At 66.0% G+C, this 18,662-nt stretch overlaps 2 protein-coding genes across 4 annotated transcripts; one reads left to right on the top strand and one right to left on the bottom strand.

Annotated features, from left to right (window-relative positions):
- Positions 1 to 4,781, top strand: ABHD12B (abhydrolase domain containing 12B). The gene is made up of 13 exons (XM_083838388.1): positions 1 to 185; positions 1,124 to 1,251; positions 1,693 to 1,795; positions 1,886 to 2,005; positions 2,570 to 2,600; positions 2,693 to 2,738; positions 2,824 to 2,953; positions 3,025 to 3,065; positions 3,236 to 3,315; positions 3,408 to 3,490; positions 4,009 to 4,087; positions 4,210 to 4,334; positions 4,649 to 4,781. Exons 1-13 carry the CDS (start codon positions 61 to 63, stop codon positions 4,668 to 4,670), a joined length of 1,113 nt encoding a protein of 370 aa, XP_083694514.1. The 5' UTR covers positions 1 to 60; the 3' UTR covers positions 4,671 to 4,781.
- On the bottom strand, positions 4,610 to 18,617 carry PYGL (glycogen phosphorylase L). Of its 3 annotated transcripts, XM_083838387.1 has the most exons (22): positions 17,977 to 18,097; positions 17,544 to 17,800; positions 16,064 to 16,399; positions 13,884 to 13,985; positions 12,603 to 12,681; positions 12,317 to 12,420; positions 10,983 to 11,114; positions 10,511 to 10,622; positions 10,349 to 10,431; positions 9,696 to 9,839; positions 9,456 to 9,548; positions 8,821 to 8,967; positions 8,005 to 8,168; positions 7,784 to 7,898; positions 7,552 to 7,653; positions 7,332 to 7,479; positions 7,157 to 7,215; positions 6,855 to 6,996; positions 6,487 to 6,694; positions 6,274 to 6,408; positions 5,800 to 5,866; positions 4,610 to 5,532 (listed from the first exon to the last, which is right to left on the bottom strand). In XM_083838387.1, the coding sequence occupies exons 3-22, from the start codon at positions 16,304 to 16,306 to the stop codon at positions 5,338 to 5,340; spliced, it is 2,574 nt and encodes an 857-aa protein (XP_083694513.1). In that variant the 5' UTR covers positions 16,307 to 16,399; positions 17,544 to 17,800; positions 17,977 to 18,097; the 3' UTR covers positions 4,610 to 5,337. The 3 variants fall into 3 exon arrangements, with proteins under 3 accessions (XP_083694513.1, XP_083694511.1, XP_083694512.1); XM_083838385.1 differs by having other exon boundaries at positions 16,064 to 16,422; positions 17,544 to 18,617; XM_083838386.1 differs by having other exon boundaries at positions 17,544 to 18,617.
- Positions 18,618 to 18,662: the final 45 nt, after the last annotated feature.

The following is an 18,662-nucleotide window of genomic DNA, read 5'->3' as shown; positions in this document are numbered from 1 at the left end:
TGGGCGTGGCCCCGGCGGTGGGCGTGGCCCCGGTGGCGCGGCGGGCAGGCTGCGGGCGGGATGCGGCGGCGTGGCGGCGCGGAGGCTCCGGGGCAGGGCGATGGCGACAGCGGCGGTGCCCAGGCGGCGGCGGCGGCGGCGGGCGGGAGCTCGGCAAGGTCCCAACCCCAGCCCCAGCCCTCCCGGTGAGTACCGGCCCCGGTACCGGAGCCGTTCCCCGGCCGTGTCCTGAGCGGCTTTGGGCGCTCGGGGTGGCACCGGGGCGGGCAGCGGGGTTTCGAGGTGCCCTTCCCTGACCCCGGTCCCATCCTGCGCCCTCCCGGTGGGGGTGCTGTGCCCGCGGCGGTGCCGAGCTGCCCTTGCCCTTTGCAGCCCTTTCCTGCGGCGCTGCCCGCTGTGCTCCGGTGGTGCCGGCGGGGCCCGAGCTCCGCTTGGCTGCCGGTCGCAACCCCTGCCCTACAAGCCCGCCGTGCCCGGGCTGGTTTCCCCATCGCAGGGCCCAGGAGGGTGCGATGCCAGCCAGCTGCGTGTTTTGGCCTTTCCTCTCCCTTGGGTGCTCGTCCTGAGCTGCCGCAGCCGGGGCTGGCAGCGGGGGCACGGCCGTGTCCCGTGGCACCCGAGCAGGACGAGGACACGGCCGGAGGTGGGCACAGCCACGCTGATCCCATTGCCAGGCATCGCTCAGGTGCCCTTTGCTCTGCTTCTCCGCAGCGCTGGGGGCTCCCCGAGCTCTTTCCCAACTCCCCTCCTCGGCTCCGGGGGCATTGCGCAGGCTCCCGTGGCTCCGGGACGCCTCCACGAGCGGGTCTCGCCTGCCTGGGCTCCGGGCGTTGCCGCGTATCGGTGACTCCCGGTTGCCGGTTTTGCTTGCCGGGCACGTGCCCTGCCCTTCCTGCCCACTCATGGCCCCGTGGGAGGCCGCGGAGGCCCCGGGTGGCGGCGGCATCTCACGGCACCGAATCACGGAGGGGTGCTCCGAGGGCTTGGCCCCATCCCCAGAAGCCAAAAGTTGGGGGGGGGCTCAGCCCTAAATCAGCCACACGGGGGGCAAAGGGCAGCTGTGGTGTGCCCCAAGCCCTTGGGGTGGTTGGGGATGTGCTCACGGGGCTGTGTCGCCTCGCAGGGGCTGGCTGGGCCGGTGCCCCCGGCTGCGCACCCTCCTGCTGGAGCTGCTCCTCGTCTACGTCTCCGTGCCCTTCCTCATCCGCCTCTTCCCCGCCATCCTCACCAAATTCATCTTCCTCAACTTCCGTGAGTGCCCCGGCGGGGAGAGCTCAACCTGGGCGAGCGCAAGCTTTTGGGGTGCTGCTTCGGGGTAGGAGGGCCTGGGGGGGGGGGGGGGGCCGCTCCGATGGCACGGGGCCAGCCCCCAGCTGCAGATGCAGCTTTCCCCGTGGCTCGCCGTGTTTTGCAAGCCTCAGTAAGGCGCTGGCGCTGACCCTATTTGCTGCCCGAAGTTGCGACACACGTGGGCACGCGAAACATCCGTGGGATGAAGCGTCCCGGTGGCGGGAGGTGGCCGAGGGCTGTCCTCGTGTGGTGGTGGTGGTGGCACGTCCTCGGGCCTTGGGGTGAATTATTGAATTAAACAGCACCACGTGGCTGTGGGAGATGCACGAAAGTGGATGGGTTGGGGGGGTCCCGGGTGCTGCCCGGCCGCCCCGCCGTGATGCCGCCCCCCGTCTCCCCCAGTGGCCTTCCCCTTCTTCACGGACCTGCGGCAGCCGGCGCTGCTGCTGAACAACACGGTCAGCCTGCGCCTCGACACCGAGCCCGGCGTCTCCGTCGGCATCTGGTGAGCAGGGCTGGGCATCCTCCTCTTCCTCCTCTTCCTCCTCCTCGTCCTCCTCCCGTGGAGGACCACGACCCCCATCCATCCCCGCAGGCACACGGTGCCGGGCAGCAGAGGGGCCGAGGCGCGGGGCCAGGAGCAGAGCTGGTACGAGGAGGCGCTGGGCGACGCTCACCCCGTCATCATCTACCTGCACGGCAATGGGGGCACCAGGCGAGTACCCGAGGGCCGCGGTGACACCTCGGGTGGGTGGCAGCTGCCCTTCCCGCGGGGGGTGCACAGGCTCGGGGACCCGCGTTTGAGCGTTGAACCCGATGGGACCTCGCACGTGTCCTAGTGATGCTGTCCCAGGGGATGGGTTCTGGGTGCTTTGGGGACCCCTTTGCTCCCAAGGGACAGGATCTGGGTGCTCTGGGGTCCCCTTTAGCTCCCAGGGGACGGAATCTGGGTGCTAAAGGGGACCCTGGAGAACCCAGAACCTGTCCCCTGGGAGCTCCGGGGTCCCCTTTAGCTCTCAGAGGATGGGATTTGGGTTCTCCGGGGTCCCCTTTAGCTCTCAAAGGATGGGATTTGGGTTCTCCGGGGTCCCCTTTAGCTCCCAGGGGACTGGATCTGGGTGCTCTGGGGTCCCCTTTAGCTCCCATGGGTGCACAGCTGTCCCTCGTCTGACCCGGCCCTGGTGGGGACGGTGTCCCCAAGCTGGCTGTGTCCTGGCAGAGCGGGGGAAGCCAGGTACCCCCTGCACGCACCGAGCTTTATCCTCGCTTTCACCATCAGGGCTGCGAGCCACCGGGTCCAGTTCATGAAGGTAAGTGGGGACCGGGACCCGCCGGGCGTTCGGCTCGCGCTGGCTCCGGGGACGCGAGGTGGGGACGTAACTCTGTGCCACCCCTCCGCCAGCTGATGGGGGCCGCCGGCTTCCACATCGTGGCTCTCGACTACAGAGGTACGGCCACCCCCTGCCCCTCGCTGAGCGATGCCCTGGGGACTGTCCCCTCCGGGCCGTGACACCCAGACCGTGTCCCCCGCAGGTTACGGGGACTCCAGCGGGTACCCCACGGAGAGCGGCTTCACCACGGACGTCCTGGCGCTCTACGACTGGGTCAAAGCGCGGAGTGGGAACAGCAGCGTCATCTTCTGGGGACACTCCTTGGGGACCGGGTAGGTGCGGGGCTGGGCGAGGGGTGTGCCGCGGGTGCCCCCCCCCCCCACCCTCACCTCCTTTCTTGCAGGATTGCAACGAACGCGGCCAGAAAGCTGCAGGAGGAGCGAGGTAACCTCCAGCACGGGCTGGGTTGGCTGCGTGCCGCTCGCCAGATTTCGGGGGTCCCCATCGCTCTGCTCGAGCATCGGGCGGGGACAAGCCGCTGTCCCCATCCTCCTTGACCCCAAACCCCCCCTGCAATGCCCCCCCGGCTGACTCCCACCCCGTGCTGCTCTCAGGGGTCCAGGTTGACGCCGTCGTGCTGGAGTCGCCCTACAACAGCATCCGCGAGGCGGCCGCCCACGTCCCCATCACCACGGTGAGCCCGGCGGCCCTGCGCGGTGGCTGTCCCCGCTGTCCCCCCCCCGCCCCGGTAGCGACTCAGCAAGCATCCCGCTCTCTCCCGGGCAGATTTACCGGCAGTTCCCGGGTTTCGAGTACCTCATCTTGGACTCCATAGCTCTGGCCAACATGTTCTTCCGCAACGATGAGAAGTGAGTGCCCGGCGGGACGGGGCGAGGGTGCTGGGACGGGCACCTCACGCCGCGCCGCCACTGCAGCGTGCGCTGTGTTTGCTCAGCTTACTCATGCCTCAGGAGTGCCTTTTATTTGTGTAAGGTCAGAAATCGACCGATAATGATATCGGGCTCTGTCACCATCTGATGGCCTTTTATTTTTGTTCCTCTGTTGAGCGCAGACGTGCTCGCATCCCACCCACGCGGCGTCACGTGCGCCGCGGTGTGGGGTCCTCCTGCCTCGGCGTTCGTGGGCACCTTTGCCAAAAGCTGCCTGGTTTGGGGGCGCTTTTGCAGTCAGAGCACCCCCGAATGGTGTTTAAGGTTATTAAGGTGCTTGGTCCTGAGTTGAGCAGCTTGCGCATCGCCCTGCAGAGCTCAGTCAGCTCCCCTGGACACTAAAGGGCTGGATTTGGGGTGAAGGTCTTCGGGGGGGTGGGCTCGGTGGGGCAGGGGAGGCTCTGGACTGACCCCAGCACTGTGCCTGCTGCCCGCAGCGTGAAGGTGCTGGCCTGCCCGCTCCTCATCCTGCACGCAGAGGACGATGCCGTGCTGCCCGTGCACCTGGGACGCAAGGTGGGCACCGGGGGGCTGCAGGTGGTCCAGGGGCTGCCGGGGAGGGAGAGGGTTTGGGACCCCGCTGGTGGTCACCGACCCGAGGAGGGGCCCTGCACGCCCCTAACCCTGCTCCCACCCAGCTCTTCGAGACCGCACGCGGCGCCTACAAGGACAAGAGCAAGGTGAAGTTCATCACCTTTCCCAAAGAGCTGGGCCTGGGCCATGACTACATCTCGTCCAACCCCGAGCTGCCTGCCCTGGTCAAGTAAGTGCTGCTCCGTGGAAACGTGGGGCGCAGAACGAGCCTCGCCTCTTCCTCTCGGGGTACATCTTCCCCTGCAGCAACCATGCAGGTCCCTTCCCCATGCTCCTTCCCGTCCCCATGGGGTTTGCTGGCATTTATTTTTCAAGCCCCAGTTGCTCCTCACGGCCCCCCGAGCCCATCATCAGCCCGGTGGCACAGGGACGGCACGGAGACGCAGCTTTGCTCAGACCCACGCCCAGGGATAAGAAACGATGCTCTCAAGCAGCCCAGGAGGGTCAGTGACACAGTGCGAGGTTTATTGCGTCTCGTTGCAGAGACTTCTTGAACATGAAGTGACGCCAGCCGCTGCGTACAGCACCCGTGAGCACTCCCCCCACGCCCCGCACCAGGAACCCGTCACAGCACTGACCGTACTTCTGTACGTAATAAACTCTACTGAGAAACTTTCTAATGCTCCCGCTGACTTGAGGATGCTGCAGGTTGCTCGGGGGATGGAGATATTGCTGCTGGGGATGGAGACAGTGCCATGACATTGCTGCTACAGGGACAGGACAGAGCAAGCGGGGACCGGGGGCGCTGCACGGGGCAGGGTGCGGGTGGCTGCAGGACGGTGAGGGTGCAGGGGGTGCATTGCAAACACTTTGCCTCCTCACCTCCCTGGAGCTGATGCCTTGCGAGCAGCAAGAGCTGCACCCCAAAACCCAAACCCTGCTTTGGCATCGCGAGGGCCCAGCTGTGCCCCCCCACCCCGTGCCACGCACAGCCCCCGCGCGCCCGCTTTCGGCGTTAGCTTTGCGGTAAGCAAGCCCAGTCCCTCGTCTCAGGTTCCAGTAAACACCCCTCCGGCTCTGCTTGGCACTTTTATTTTTAGTACCTACCGCAAGCAACAGGTCAGAACAGTTTGCCTTTTCGCTATAAAACTCCCCCTCCAGCAGCAGCAGCAGCAGCAGCGGGGCGGCTGCGTCACAGCGCAGGCTGCAGCATCCTTCGGCCCCCCACCCCGCTACGCCCGCGCCGCCGTCCCGTTGGGGATCCTGTCCTCGGCCACCTCCCGCGGCTCGTTGGGCGGGGGGATCTTCAGGTCGGACGGCTCCACGTGCCAGATGTCCCGGGCGTACTCCTTGATGGTGCGGTCGCTGGAGAACTTGCCCGCCGCCGCGATGTTCCTGATCACCTTCTTGGTCCACGCCTTGGAGTTCTGCAAAAGAGGCACGGGGATGGAGGTGGCACCCGCGGGGACCTGGCCTCAGAGCCTGTCCCCAACACCCAGCTGCAGGGGGGGGGACACCCCGTGCCAGACCCCTTCCCAGGGATGGGATGAGGTGTGCGGGGCTGCGGGAGCCCCTGGGGATGCAGGGAGAGCGACCAGACCGAACCGTGCATAGGGTGGCACCGAGAAATTTGGCTCCGGTTGCTGGGCCCTGCGCAGGGCCAGCCCCGGGCTGGTTCCCCGGCTGGCACTCACCAGGTACAGCTCGCTGACTTTCTCCTGGCACTTGACGTAAGCCTCGTAATCCGCAAAGACTTTGAACCTGCAGCAGCAAAGGAAGGGGGAGTTAGGGAGAAGAGGAATGTGCGGGTGGGAGCGAGTCTTCGGGAGCAGCTCCGGCTGCCAGGGCCACAGCGAGGCGTCAAACAGCTGCTTTGGGTGAATTACGCCTCCGCAGTCCCCTTTGGATCAGAGCCCGCTAGGAAAGCCCTCGAGATACAGCTGCCATCACCCAAACGCAGCCTAGCCCCAGTGCACCCAGGCTTCAAGGCAGCACACGTCAAGTGCTACCCACAGGGAGCCTTTTGCACCAGGGGAACATGAAGTGCTCAGCGCCAGGGCCAGGAACTGGGTGGGTGGCTGGGGCAGGGGCTGCTCCGCACGGGTACATGGTGTTTGGTGGGGAGACCCAGCCCCGGGGACGGGTGGCATCCCGGCTGTGAGCCTCACCGGTCGTGGTGGAAGAGCATGTTGACCACGTCTTTGAAGAGGTCGGGCTCGTTTGAGGAGAAGAAGCCGCTCTTGATCTGGTCAACAGCTTGCTTCAGCTCGGGGAGCCGGTCGTAGTACTGCTGGGCATCGTACCTGGCGGGGCAGGGCTGGCATGAGCCGGGGGTGCTCGGGCTGCCCGCAGCGTTCCCCACCGCATTCCCCCGTCCTCACCCTTCCTTGTCCAGCTCCGCGACGTCCTCCACCCTCATGCCGAAGATGAACAGGTTTTCCTCGCCGGCCTCCTCGGCCATTTCCACGTTGGCTCCATCCATGGTGCCGATGGTCAGAGCGCCGTTCAGCATGAATTTCATGTTCCCGGTGCCCGACGCCTCGGTGCCCGCCGTGGAGATCTGCTCCGACAGGTCGGTCGCAGGGATCACTGCCAACAACGAGACACACAGCCACTTGTGGTGACCAACCCTGCGCTTGCATCGTGCTGAAGGATGTTAGAGATGCTTCCTTGTGGCGATGGAGCCGTGGGCTGGATAGCAGCCGTAGGGGTGACGCCCTCTCCCCGCCTGGCACCCCGCAGGGTCTACCTTTCTCCGCCAGGGAGACCCTGTAGTTCTCCAGGAAGATGACCTTCAGCTTGCTCCCCACAACGGGGTCGTTGTTCACCACCTGAGCCACGGCGTTAATGAGCTTGATGATCATTTTAGCCATGTGGTAGCCTGGGGCAGCCTAGGAGAACAGCCGTGGGTGAGCCTGGAGGGCCGGTGCGTGGGGCAGGCAAGGAGCACCCAGCTCCCAAGTGCCCAAGGAGGTGGGGACCCACTGAGGACGATGTCTGCGCCCAAATCCCTTAGGGCATTTCCAAGGGCTTCCCCCAAACCCAAATTACCTTGCCTCCTATGATCACCGTCCTAGGAACAAACAGCTTCACAGGATCCCTCTTGATGCCTGGAGGAGAGGGCAGCACCGGTGTCACCTCTGTGCCAGCTGCCGCCCCGGGGGCCAGGGATGCTCGCGCACCCCCGGGCATGCCGTGGGTCCCCGCCGGGCGCGCGGTGGCTTACGGTTGTACATGGTGATGATGTGCAGGCAGTTCATCAGCTGCCGCTTGTACTCGTGGATCCTCTTCACGTGCACGTCGAACATGGACGACGGGTTGATCTTCACCTTGTACTCCTTCTCCAGGTACAGCGCGAACTTCACCTTGTTCTCCTGGCCGAGGGCAGGGAGGGCGTCAGCCCCGGGCCCCCCCGCATCCGTGCCCCCCGTGCCCGCGCCCCTCACCTGCTTCACTTTGGCAACCTCGCGGATGAAGAGGTCGTCGTCCACAAACTCGTGCAGCTTCGCCAGCTGGCTCAGGTCCCGCACGTAGTCCTCCCCGATTTTCTGCAGGAGGAGCACAGGCGAAGAACTCGGGCGAGATGCCGACAGAGGGCGAGCACCCAGACGGACGGGGCTGGGGCTGGCAGCAGCACCCCTGGGTGCGGCGTGGGGCACGGGGAGCCCCCTCAGTTACCTCCGCAATGAGCTCCGCCAGCCCCGGGTTGCAGAGCAGGAGCCAGCGCCGCGGGGTGATGCCGTTGGTCTTGTTCTGGAACTTCTCGGGCTCCAGCTCCGCAAAGTCCTTGAAGCTGCAAGGGCGAGGGGGGAGCAGCTTCAGGCTCGCCCCCCCCCCAGCCCCACCACAGCCTTTGTGAGCTGAGGGCGATCCCCAGCGCCTCCCCCCCCTGCCCTTACACTTCGGTCCTGACTATCTCGGAGTGGATCTTGGCCACGCCGTTGACGGCGTGGGAGCCGACGATGCAGAGATGAGCCATGTTGATCCTCTTGGTGCCTCCCTCCTCTATCAGGGACATCCGCCGCAGCCGGTCCACGTCGGCGGGGAAGAGGGAGGCGATGTGCTGCGGGTGGAGGCAGGGGGGTGAGCAGTGCCATGGGGACGTCCCACCCGAGGGGCCACGCGGTGTCCCCATGCATTTGATGCCTCCGGGGTGCTGGCTTTTACTCCAGGGTGATGGTGAACCACCTCGTCTGCTGCCCTTCTGCCTCCTGTGACACCAGCGGGTGTCTCTGGACATGCAGACCCCTCTGGCCCCACAGAGGAGGGCACCTGTAGGGCTGTTCCAGCTCAACTGCAGCACAGGAGGCCAAGCCACCAGCTCCGCCATACTCCCATCCTCACCCTTCCCCGGGACGAATTTAGTGGTTAAGGAACAAAGAAGTGCCACCAGGAAAGGCCCTGGGGCACTGGGTGAGGCCTTTAAAGCAGCCACTGAGTGCAGGATGGCAATAGAGTCACGGGGTGGCTGGGGCTGGAGCACCTCTGGGTGCCCATGTGCCCCCCAGCCCCAGCAGGATGCCCACCCCCACGGCCAGGCGGCTGCTGGGGATGTCCCCGAGGAGCCCCCAGCCCCTCTGGGCAGCCTGAGGCTGGCAGGAGGGGCCTTGCCTCACCTCACCGGGTTCCTGTGCCAAAAATGAGTGCCAGAACCACCCAGCCCTGACCCAGGCACGGGGCGCGCCGTGTACCACCCAGCCCCGGGGCGCACTCACGTCCAGGTGCCTCTGGTTGATCTCGTAGATGATCTGCAGGTGTCTCGGGAGCAGCTTCTCCACCAGGTCCACCGGCCAACGCTCCAGGGCCTCGGGGAGCACCGTGTGGTTCGTGTAGGCGAACGTCCGCTTGGTGATGTCCCAGGCCTGCGGGCGGCAGCACGGCGTGGGCAAGCCCCGAGCACCCGGCGGGGTGCAAGCACCCACCCGTGGCCCTCCCACCCGCGGCTCCTCCACAACCCACGGACCCCAGCACCACATGGGTGCCAGGCTCGTCCCCCTCCAGCAAGAGGAGCTGGGGACGGGGAAGATGGGAAGGGGAAGGGTTCAACGCAACGGGTGAGACCCAACCCCAGTGCTCCAGGTGCCACAGAACTGGTTCCACTGGGCGGGCGGGCTGAAGGGGGGTGCCCGTGGGTGCTGGCACCCGGCTGCTCCCAAGCCACCGGCAGCGCAGCGCTGCCAGCCCCTGCGCCTGCCTGAGCTCCTGTGCGGTGTGGGAGCCGCTTGCCGGATCCTTCCCACTCCTGTGTGGTGGTTAATTAATGGTGCTAATGGGGGAACCGTCCCGGTACGTGGGGAAGGGGGTGTGCTTTGCCACCCAGTGCAGGGAAAGCCATGCTGCTGCTCCCAACCTTGCTCCAGGGCAGCTTCTCGATGTCCACGAAAATCCTCATCAGCTCGGGGATGGCCATGGCGGGGTGCGTGTCGTTCAGCTGGATGGCGACCTGCAGGGAGACGGTGGCACCTGGGGGACACGCGGGTGGCACGCGGGCACCCTGTGGAGCCCACAAAACCTGCCCAGAGCCGGGCACAGAGCAGGGAGGTGGCAAATTGAGCTGGGAGGCACGTGTCGGAGCAACCCCAGCCCGTACCTGGTCGGGGAAGGTTTCAAACACGGTTCGGACGCTGTCTGTGCTCCCGAATTTGGAGGCTTTGAAGCGGCGTATGATGTCCTGGAGGGTGGCGGCCACGACGAAGTACTCCTGCTTCAGCCGCAGCTCCTTGCCCTCGAAGAACTGCCAGAGAGAGGAGCAGGATGGTGCTGGGGCCGGCGGGATCGCGCCGTGCCCCCGAGCACGCTGCTGCACACAGCTGCCGCCGCACCCAGGGAAGGGCTCGTGTCACATCGCATCGTGTCACATCGTGTCACATCGTGTTGTGTCCCTGTGCTCGGCAGAGCAGCCACGCGGGAAGAACGCCCCTAGCAATGGGGTTAGGGTGGCAAGAGCAGCTCGAGGCATCGCCTCCAGTCGCGGGCCAGCGCTGGGCGGCAGTGAAACGCCACCCAGGTCCCAGCAGTGTTCAGCCACGCTGGAGTTTGCCCCAGTTTTATATTTTGAGATTTGAGGAATACTTCTTCAGCAGGACGTGCTCCTCTCCTCGCTGTGCCCAGGCACGGGCTCATCTCCGCCGCACCGATCCCTGGCCAAGGGCACCTGGAGGTTTGCAGCCCACCCCAAGGCCCCTCCGCAGCACAACACACACTCCCCAGCCATCCTTAAAACGCCCCCAGTTCCCCACTTACGTTGTCGTTGGGGTAGAGGACGCGGGAGATGTTCTCGGCCAGGTTTCTGTCCAGCACCGCCTGGATGTAGTCCCCGACGTTGACTGCGGGGGAGCAGAGGGACAGGGTGGGGGTGACCCCGCTGCGCCCCGTCCCGCTCGGCCCCCCCTGGCCCCCACTTACAGTCCCGCAGGTTGAAGTCGTTGGGCGCCCGAGCCGACCACAGCCGCATGGTGTTGACGGTGTTGTTCATGTACCCGGGCACCGGGGTGTCGTAGGGCAGCGCCAGCACCACCTAGGGCATTGGCAAGGCTGCACAGACCACGGCCGGTGTCCCCATGTCCTGACAGAGCCCCCCCATCCCAAACAAGCCCCGGGGAGGGATCTTGGGGTTGCACCCACCCTTACAGCCCTTGTGGGGCTGTGTCCACGGTCCCACCCCGGGGACACCCCAGCTCCCCTGGCTGTGGTTTGCCAGAAGCCCCCCAGAGATGGCGAGGTGCTTGTGAGGGCCAGGAGAAGCCCGATTTCAGCTGTCGGGTCAGGCCGTGCACTGCACCGAGCCCTGCTGGAGGTGCTGTAGGGCATGGGACAACCCATGGTTTTGGGGACAGCCCCCCAACCAGGGGACAAGCCACCAGGCTGTGACCCGTACCTGGGTGTCGACCCACTTGGCGCTGGTGCCGGAGTGCTCCACGCGGCCGTAGAAGTGCACGGGCAGCATGTACTCGGGCCGGGCCTTCTCCCAGGGGTTGCCGTGCCGCAGCCAGTCGTCGGCCTCCTCCACCTGCCCGAGGGAGCGGTGACAGTGATGGGGTCACCAGAGCCAGGGACGAGCCCTGGCAGGGCCACCCGAAACGGCGACGAGCCCTGCCGCCGGCACCCGGTGGTGGCAAAGGGGCCGCAGCCAGCTCCGTGCGGCCTAAAGCACCGATCCCTGTGGGTCTTGTAATCGGAGGGCCTTGCGATCGGAGGCTAAGCCTCTGCCGGGTTTAATGAAGCGGGTTTGTCCCTGTCCAGATTAGCCGTCACCTTTGACACTGCCAAAGGAGGGCTGCGGGAGACGGGCGTTGCATAAGGGCCGCAGGGGATGAGCCGTGCTGGGACGGCAGCCCGAGACATCGCCCTGCTCTTCATCCGTCCGCTGGGCGAGCGGCTCCGGCCTGCCTGGCCTCCCCGTCCCCATCAAACCGCCCCTTCCCTGCCTGGAGGGGACGCCTCGGCCTCGCCTGGCACACAGAGCTCAGGGCCAGGGCAGGAGCTGCGACCCCTCTGCTCCTCCCAAAATGTTCCCCGCTCCCGGCAGGGCCGTGGCTCACGGCATCCGCACAGCCCCGGGAGGAGGGATTTCGGTGCGAGACGGACGCGGAAGGAAAGCAAGTCACGCCGATGACTTGCAGCTTTCTGCTAATTAGCGGTGTGCTGCCGGGCGGCTCCGCTGCCCTCCGCACCAGGCAGCTAACGGGGGCCGTGAGCCGGGGGCTACGTGCTTGTACCGGTTTAAGAAGTGCTATTTGCTCATGAAAATGGCATCACGGAATACAGGATGGTTTGGGTTGGAAGGGGCCATACAGCCCCCTGCCATGGGCAGGGACCCCTCCCAGGCTGCCCCCAGCCCCATCCAGCCTGGCCCGGGGCACCCCCAGGGATGGGGCAGCCACAGCTCCTCGGGGCAGCCTGCGCCAGGGCCTCACCGCCCTGAGAGTAAAGAATTTCTTCCTCATATCTAACCTAAACCTTCCCTCTTTTAGTTAAAAACCATCACCCCTTGCCCTACCACCACAGCCCCTGACACAGAGTCCCTCCCCAGCTGTCCCACATCCCCTTGAGGCACTGTAAGGTCTCCCCGGAGCCAGAAGACCACCCGAGGAGAGCTTTAAACACGACAGCACCAGCTCTGGCTCCAGCAGCCCTGGTTTGAGGGGCAGGCAGGGCTCGGGGCTTCGGCTGTGCCGGGGGGGAGGCGACGGCCGCGCGCCCCCGTCGTACCTGCCAGCCGTCCCGGATCTTCTGGTTGAAGATGCCGTACTCGTAGCGGATGCCGTAGCCGTAGGCTGCCAGCCCCAGCGTCGCCATCGAGTCGAGGAAGCAGGCTGCCAACGACAGGGAACGCAGGGAGCAAGGAGAACACCGGCTCCTTCCCCCAGGGGAGCACAGGCCGGCAGCCTGGCTCGTGCCTGGAGCAGGGAACCCCCGGGGCGCGGGTGCCACCCCGCAGCCGATGCCGGCTGTGCCCCAACACCCAGGGGACAGGATCTTTTTGGGGGTTCCTCACCTGCAAGCCGGCCGAGGCCACCGTTGCCGAGACCGGCATCCTCCTCAATCTCCTCCAGCTCTTCTATGTCCAGCCCCAGCTAGAGACAAGGGGAGGCGACGGGCTGGGGGCTGTCCGAGCGCCCACCCCGCACCCCTGGGTGCTGCCCAGTGCAGGGCAGGGACCCTCCCTGGTGTTCGGGCCACTCCACCAGCCTCTACAAGGGACACCCACGTCCTCCCCCTCGCGTGGACAAGCACCGGGGTGAGAGGCCCCCAGGACCCCCAGCTCTGGGGCGGGCACCCGGGCTGCCCCCCGGCTCACGCTCCTGCAGCAGAGACGTGCAGAGACGCGGCCGCAGCACCTGCACAAGCAAATGCCAAGTTTGCAGCCCGCGATACCATCGAGGAAGAGGTTTTGCCTATGCAAAACTCCTCGGGCCGCTCAGCAGGAAATAAAGCAGGCACGGCCAGGGCTGAGCCACCCCTTCCCACCTCGCCAAACAGAACGGGTCTGCCGGCTTCTCCCAAACCTGTCGGCTACAGGAAAGCCCAGCAGCACCGGCCCCTCGCCGGTGTTTCTCAGCACCGAATTGCACTGAAAGCCCTGAACACCTACGTGATTCACGTTTTACGTGATTCACGTGATGCCAAACATTTTATTTTACAAAAGTTTAGCATTCGGGTTTGTAGCACAGCTATACAACTGCTACGTAACATCCCAGTCTCTTCCTTTACAAACCTGCCCCTGGCCGGGCTGTTGCCCTCGCTGCAAGGTTAACAGGTTAAAAAAAATAAAAAGCCCTAAAAATAAGCTGCTCTCCCTTTGAACATATTTGTTTGAAAGCTGTTCCTGCTGTTGTGCAACCGCTCCAGCCGTGCACGATGGTGTTTGTCAGGCGGGGCACGAGCACAGGGCAGGGTGGAAAAAAACCTTCGCCAGCCCGAGCGCCACGCAGCGACGGGTGGCACCGGCGTGCCAGTGCCACCGGTTGAGGGAGGACAAGGTTCTATCCCCTCTGCCACAGGTTACAGCGAGCACAGGCCTCGTGTGTGCCACCTGGGAGGCAGCTGATAGCAGGAGCTCGACTCCCCGTCCCGCTGGCACTTGGCAGCGCGGGCTGAGCAGCCCCCGAAGGTGCCCGTGCCCCTTTGCTGCTGGTGCTGGATGCGGCCCGAGGTTTTTCCAGCGTATTCCCTGGCTTCTGCTCCCGGGCAGGGTTTACCTGCAGAGGCATCATCTGTGGGGCTGCGGGGTCTTCACCCCAAGCCAAGACGCGTGGCCAGGCCGCCCGGTGCTCACCTGGTAGACGGCCTCGTCGCAGGCGTTCTGCAGCCCCAGGTTGATCATGGTGTTCTGCAGCGTGCGCCCCATGTAGAACTCCAGGGAGAGGTAGTAAATCCTCTGCGAGAGGAAACAGCCCACGGTCACTGCTGGCAGGGCTGGAGGCAGCTCGGCAACCCCCCCCCGCAGCTCCCACCCGCTGTTATCTGACGCGAAAGAGGAAAAAACCCGACTCGCAGTGTGGCTTGCAAGGGGGATTTTAGGGCTGCGGCTCCCCCGCAGGGCCCGTCCTCCCATTTTCCCTCAGGAATCACCTCGCACGTCCCTGCAGCTGGCAGAAGGAGCCCACCAGTGCCCCCCAAGCCCCAATCCCTGCCCTCCCACCCCACGCTGGCCCGGCCCCGCTGTTGTTTTGCAGGCCGGGAGGAGGACAGCGCCGTTTTGTTTGCCCGAGAGCGGCGACAGCTCCGGCATGGTCACCTCGAGGGCACTGCGGTACAAAGTTAAACTTTAAAGAGGAGCCGTTTCCTAACGTCACCCCGAGCTGCAAAAGCAAGCCAGAAAACCAGAACCGGTGCCGGGGGGGGGGGGGGCACCCGGCCTCCTCGGGCCCTGCAGCCCCAGGGGGGTTTGGGGATGGCTGTGGTGCCGCAGACCCCGCCGGGCACGTGGCCGCTAACGCGGAGGCTTGTGTAAGCCGCCCCAAGCCGAGCCCTGGTGTCAGCACCGGCGGGTTTTAGGGCAGGATTGGGGCTGGAGGAAGCCGCTGACTCCGCAGGTTTCCCCGGGACCTCCTCGGGCGCTGGCTGGGCTGGTGCCGGCGGTGCCGGGGGCGGCCGATCGCCTCGAGCAGGGTTTTTCACCCCGCGGGGAGGGGGTGCCAGCTCCCACCGGCCGGTGCGGTGCCAGCGAGGGGGGCACGGGAATAAATCGGAGCCGACAGGGCCAGGCAGGTGTCAGGAAGGGATTAGGGCTTAATCCCTCAGCAGGCAGAGCCCCGTGCTCGGCGCACGCCGGCGGCACAGCAACTCCCGCACCCGCCGCATCGCTCGGGCTCGGCCCCCGCCACGGCGCCCGTGCCAGCCGAGGTCTGCCCGTGGCCTGTTTCGGGCTCTTTTCTCTCTGCAGCTAATTCACCCTAGAAGGCTTCGCTGTGCTTTTGGCAGGCGGCTCCCACGCCGTTCCCATGCTGCGCCCCGCGCCGCGGGCCCAGCCGCGCTGTTTGTTTTGCAAAGCAAAGGGACGGCGGCGCCTGCTCGGGGACGGCGGGGAGCTGTGCGGGGCCGGGGGGGCCGAGGGGTGCCAAAGTGTGCCGAGGGGTGCTGAGGCGTGCCGAGGGGTGCTGAGGCGTGCCAGGGGGTGCCGAGGGGTGCTGAGGGCTTCCAGGGGGTGCCGAGGGGTGCTGAGGGGCACCAAGGAGTGCTGAGGGGTACCAAGGGGTGCTGAAGGGTACCAAGGGGTGCTGAGGGGTGCCAGAGTGCTAAAGGGTGCCAAGGGGTGCTGAGGAGTGCTAAGGGGTGCCAAGAGGTGCCAGGGGGGGCGAGGGGTGCCGAGGAGTGACAAGGAGTGCCAAGGGGTGCTGAGAGAGGTGCCAAGAGGTGCTGAGAGGTGCTGAAGGGTGCGAGGGGTGTCAGGGGGTGCCGAGGGGTGCCAGGGGTGCCAAGGGGTGCTGAAGGGTACCAAGGGGTGCTGAGGGGTGCTAGAGTGCTAAAGGGTGCCATGGGGTGCTGAGGAGTGTTAAGGGGTGCCAGGGGGTGCCGAGGGGTGCCAAGAGGTGCCAATAGGTGCCGAAGGATGTCAAAGGGTGCTGAGGGGTGCTGAAAGGTGCCAAGGGGTGTGAGGGGTGTCAGGGGGTGCTGAGGGGTACCAGGGGGTGCCGAGGGGTGCCAAGGAGTGTTGAGGGGTACCAAGGGGTGCTGAAGGGTACCAAGGGGTGCTGAGGGGTGCCAGAGTGCTAAAGGGTGCTGAGGGGTGCTGAGGAGTGTTAAGGGGTGCCAAGAGGTGCCGAGGGGTGCTGAAGGGTGCCAAGGGGTGCCAGAGTGCTGAGGGGTACCCAGGGGTGCCGAGAGGTACCAAGGGGTGCCAAAGGGTGCCAAGGGGTTCCGAGGGGGCTCCAACCCTCCAAGCCCGGAGCTGCCCACCACTCCCGGGGGGGCTGCCGAGGTTCCTCCGGGGGCCGGGCGCCCCCCATCACCCACCTTGGGGTCCCGCTCGTAGTAGTGCTGCTGGGTGCGGATCCAGCGCCCCACCAGGTGGTCGCGCACCGTGTGCGCCAGGGCGAAGAAGTAGTCGCGGGGGGTGGCGACGTTGCGGTCCTTGACCAGGGTGAAGTGGAGGTGCCGGTTGAAGCCCCTCTTCAGCTCGGCCACGTTCTCGGCGCCCACGATGCCGCGGATGCTGATCTGCTTCCGCCGCTCCTGGTCCGACAGCGGCCGCGACATCGCTGCGGGGGGACACCGCGGGGACACCGCGGGGACACCACGGGGGGACACGGGGGGACACCACGGGGGGACACGGGTGGACACGGGGGGACACTACGGGGGGACACGGGGGGACACTACGGGGACACACAGGGACACACACACAGGCAGGGACGGGGCTGGCAGCGGGCACCCACCGCGCTCCGCCGGCACCGCCCCGGGGCCGCCCACGCGTGGGGCGGGCGCCGCGGCCACGGGGCCCCGCGGGGAGGGCGGGGGGGGGGGGGGGAGGCGGCACCGGGCGGCCGGGGGAGGAACCGGGGGGGGAGGAACCGGGGGGGGAGGAACCGGGGTGGGGGGGAAGCACCGCCTCCGGCCCCAAAGGGGAAGCGCCGCGCTGCCAGCACGGTCTGGGCGCTGCCCGAGCCCCCTGCCCGGAGCCCCCTTTCCCTGCATCCCCCTTCCCCTGCGCCCCTTCCCCTGCACCCTCTTCCCCTGCGCCCCTTCCCCTGCGCCCCTTCCCCTGCACCCCCTTCCCCTGCAACCCTTCCTCTTCTCCCCCTCCCCTGCACCCACTTCCCCTGCACCCCTCTTTCCTTTCTCCCCTTCCTCTTCTCCACCTTCCCCTGCTCCCCCTTTCCCTTCTCCCCTTCCCCTGCTCCCCTTCCTCTGCACTCACTTTCCCTGCACCCCTTCACCTGCGCCCCTTTCCCATCTCCCCTTCCCCTGCACCCCTTCCTCTTCACCCCTTCCCCTGCACCCCTTCACCTGCTCCCCTTCCCCTGCACCCCCTCCTCTGCGTCCCTTTCCCTTCTCCCCATTCCCCTGCACCCCCCTTCCCCTGCACCCCTTTTTCTCCCCTTCCCCTGCACCCCCTCCTCTGCTCCCCTTTCCCTTCTCCCCATTCCCCTGCACCCCTGCACCCCCTTCCCCTGCACCCCCTTCTCCTGCACCCCTTCCCCTGAACCCTTTCACCTGCTCCCCTTCCCCTGCACCCCCTCCTCTGCTCCCCTTTCCCTTCTCCCCATTCCCCTGCACCCCTTTTTCTCCCCTTCCCCTGCACCCCCCTTCCCCTGCACCCCCCTTCCCCTGCACCCCCTTCCCCTGCACCCCCTTCTCTTCTCCCCTTCCCCTTTTCCCCTTCCCCTCCTCCCTTTTCCCCTCTCCCCCTCCCCTTTCCCCTCTCCCCTCCCCACTCCCCTGGGACCCCCTGCTCAGCTCCGGGCCCCCCGCAGCCCCCCGCAGCCCCCCTCAGCACCTCCCGGGCCGGGTCCCGTCTCCGCGTCCCGCTGCCGGGTTCTGCCCCGCACCGGCTCCTGCCCGCGCTTCTTCCGGAGGGCCAGAGCCCAGCTATCGGCGAGCAACGCAACTCCTCTTCCTCTTCCTCCAGCCAGCTCTGCGCAGGCTTTCCGGGCGTTTTCCCTGCCCAGGCACGGCAGAAGGGCGAGAAAAACCAAACCCGCTGCTGTCTGGGAACACGTGCGGCATGGGAAAGAGGGAAGGCGACCGATCCTCCTGATTTTTTACAGGATAAGTTAAAGGATTATTGGGCGGAAGCTTGGGCACGGCGAATTTGGGTGCCTGGAAAAGGCTTGCGGTGCTGTGCAGCTGGTGCTGGTCCCGCAGGAGGCTCTGCCCTCGCCCTTGGGTGCTGCCCCCGGCCCCCGAGGGGCTCCCCCACCCCAAATTACCGGCTGGGCTACGTGCTGCACCGGGGACCCAGGTTCCTGCATCTGCGGTGTCCTGGGCACGTTGCCCGTCTGGAAGGGATGAGCATCGTCCTGAGGCAGTAATGCAAGGCAGCAGCGATTCCTGAGCCCTGGACTCCAGCCCGCGATGAGCTCAGAGGCCGTAACAGTGAAAACCTCCCTGTGGCCCTCTTACAAAACTCAGAGCAGACACAGATACCCCAGCAGCAAGCCCCTCTCGGGCTGCTGAGACGGGTTCTTGACTTCAGAAACAGCCCCAGCACCACCATCCCTTGGCATTTTTATTCCATAAAAGCCCCTCAAGGGATTTTAATGTTGCCAGCACTGCGACAGGGCGCCGGGCTCCCACTTGAATTTCTTGAAATCGCTTTACTTCTAGGTTATTTTCTCTCTTCTCCACCCGTCCTTGCTAAAATTTGGCATCCAAGCAGGGTCTGGCTGCAGGGACCACCCCGAGCAGCCGCCCGCACCCAGCCCCAGTAATCCTCTGTCCCGCTGGGTGCCAGCCCTCCTTCACCGGGGTGGTGCTGGCATTTCCGAAATAACTCATAATGGGTGTGCTTGGAGAGGGAAAGGCTTGGGGAAGGACATTTGGGGACGGCTGGCCCTTCGGATCCTTTCGGATTTGGCATGGTGTTGTTGAGGGCTGGGGGCCGCAGGGCTGCATG

Source organism: Anser anser, assembly GCF_964211835.1.
Source record: "Anser anser genome assembly, chromosome: 5".
Taxonomy (NCBI): Eukaryota; Metazoa; Chordata; class Aves; order Anseriformes; family Anatidae; genus Anser; species Anser anser.
The sequence above is the reverse complement of the archived record's forward strand: the minus strand, read 5'-3'. Positions and strand labels throughout refer to the sequence as shown.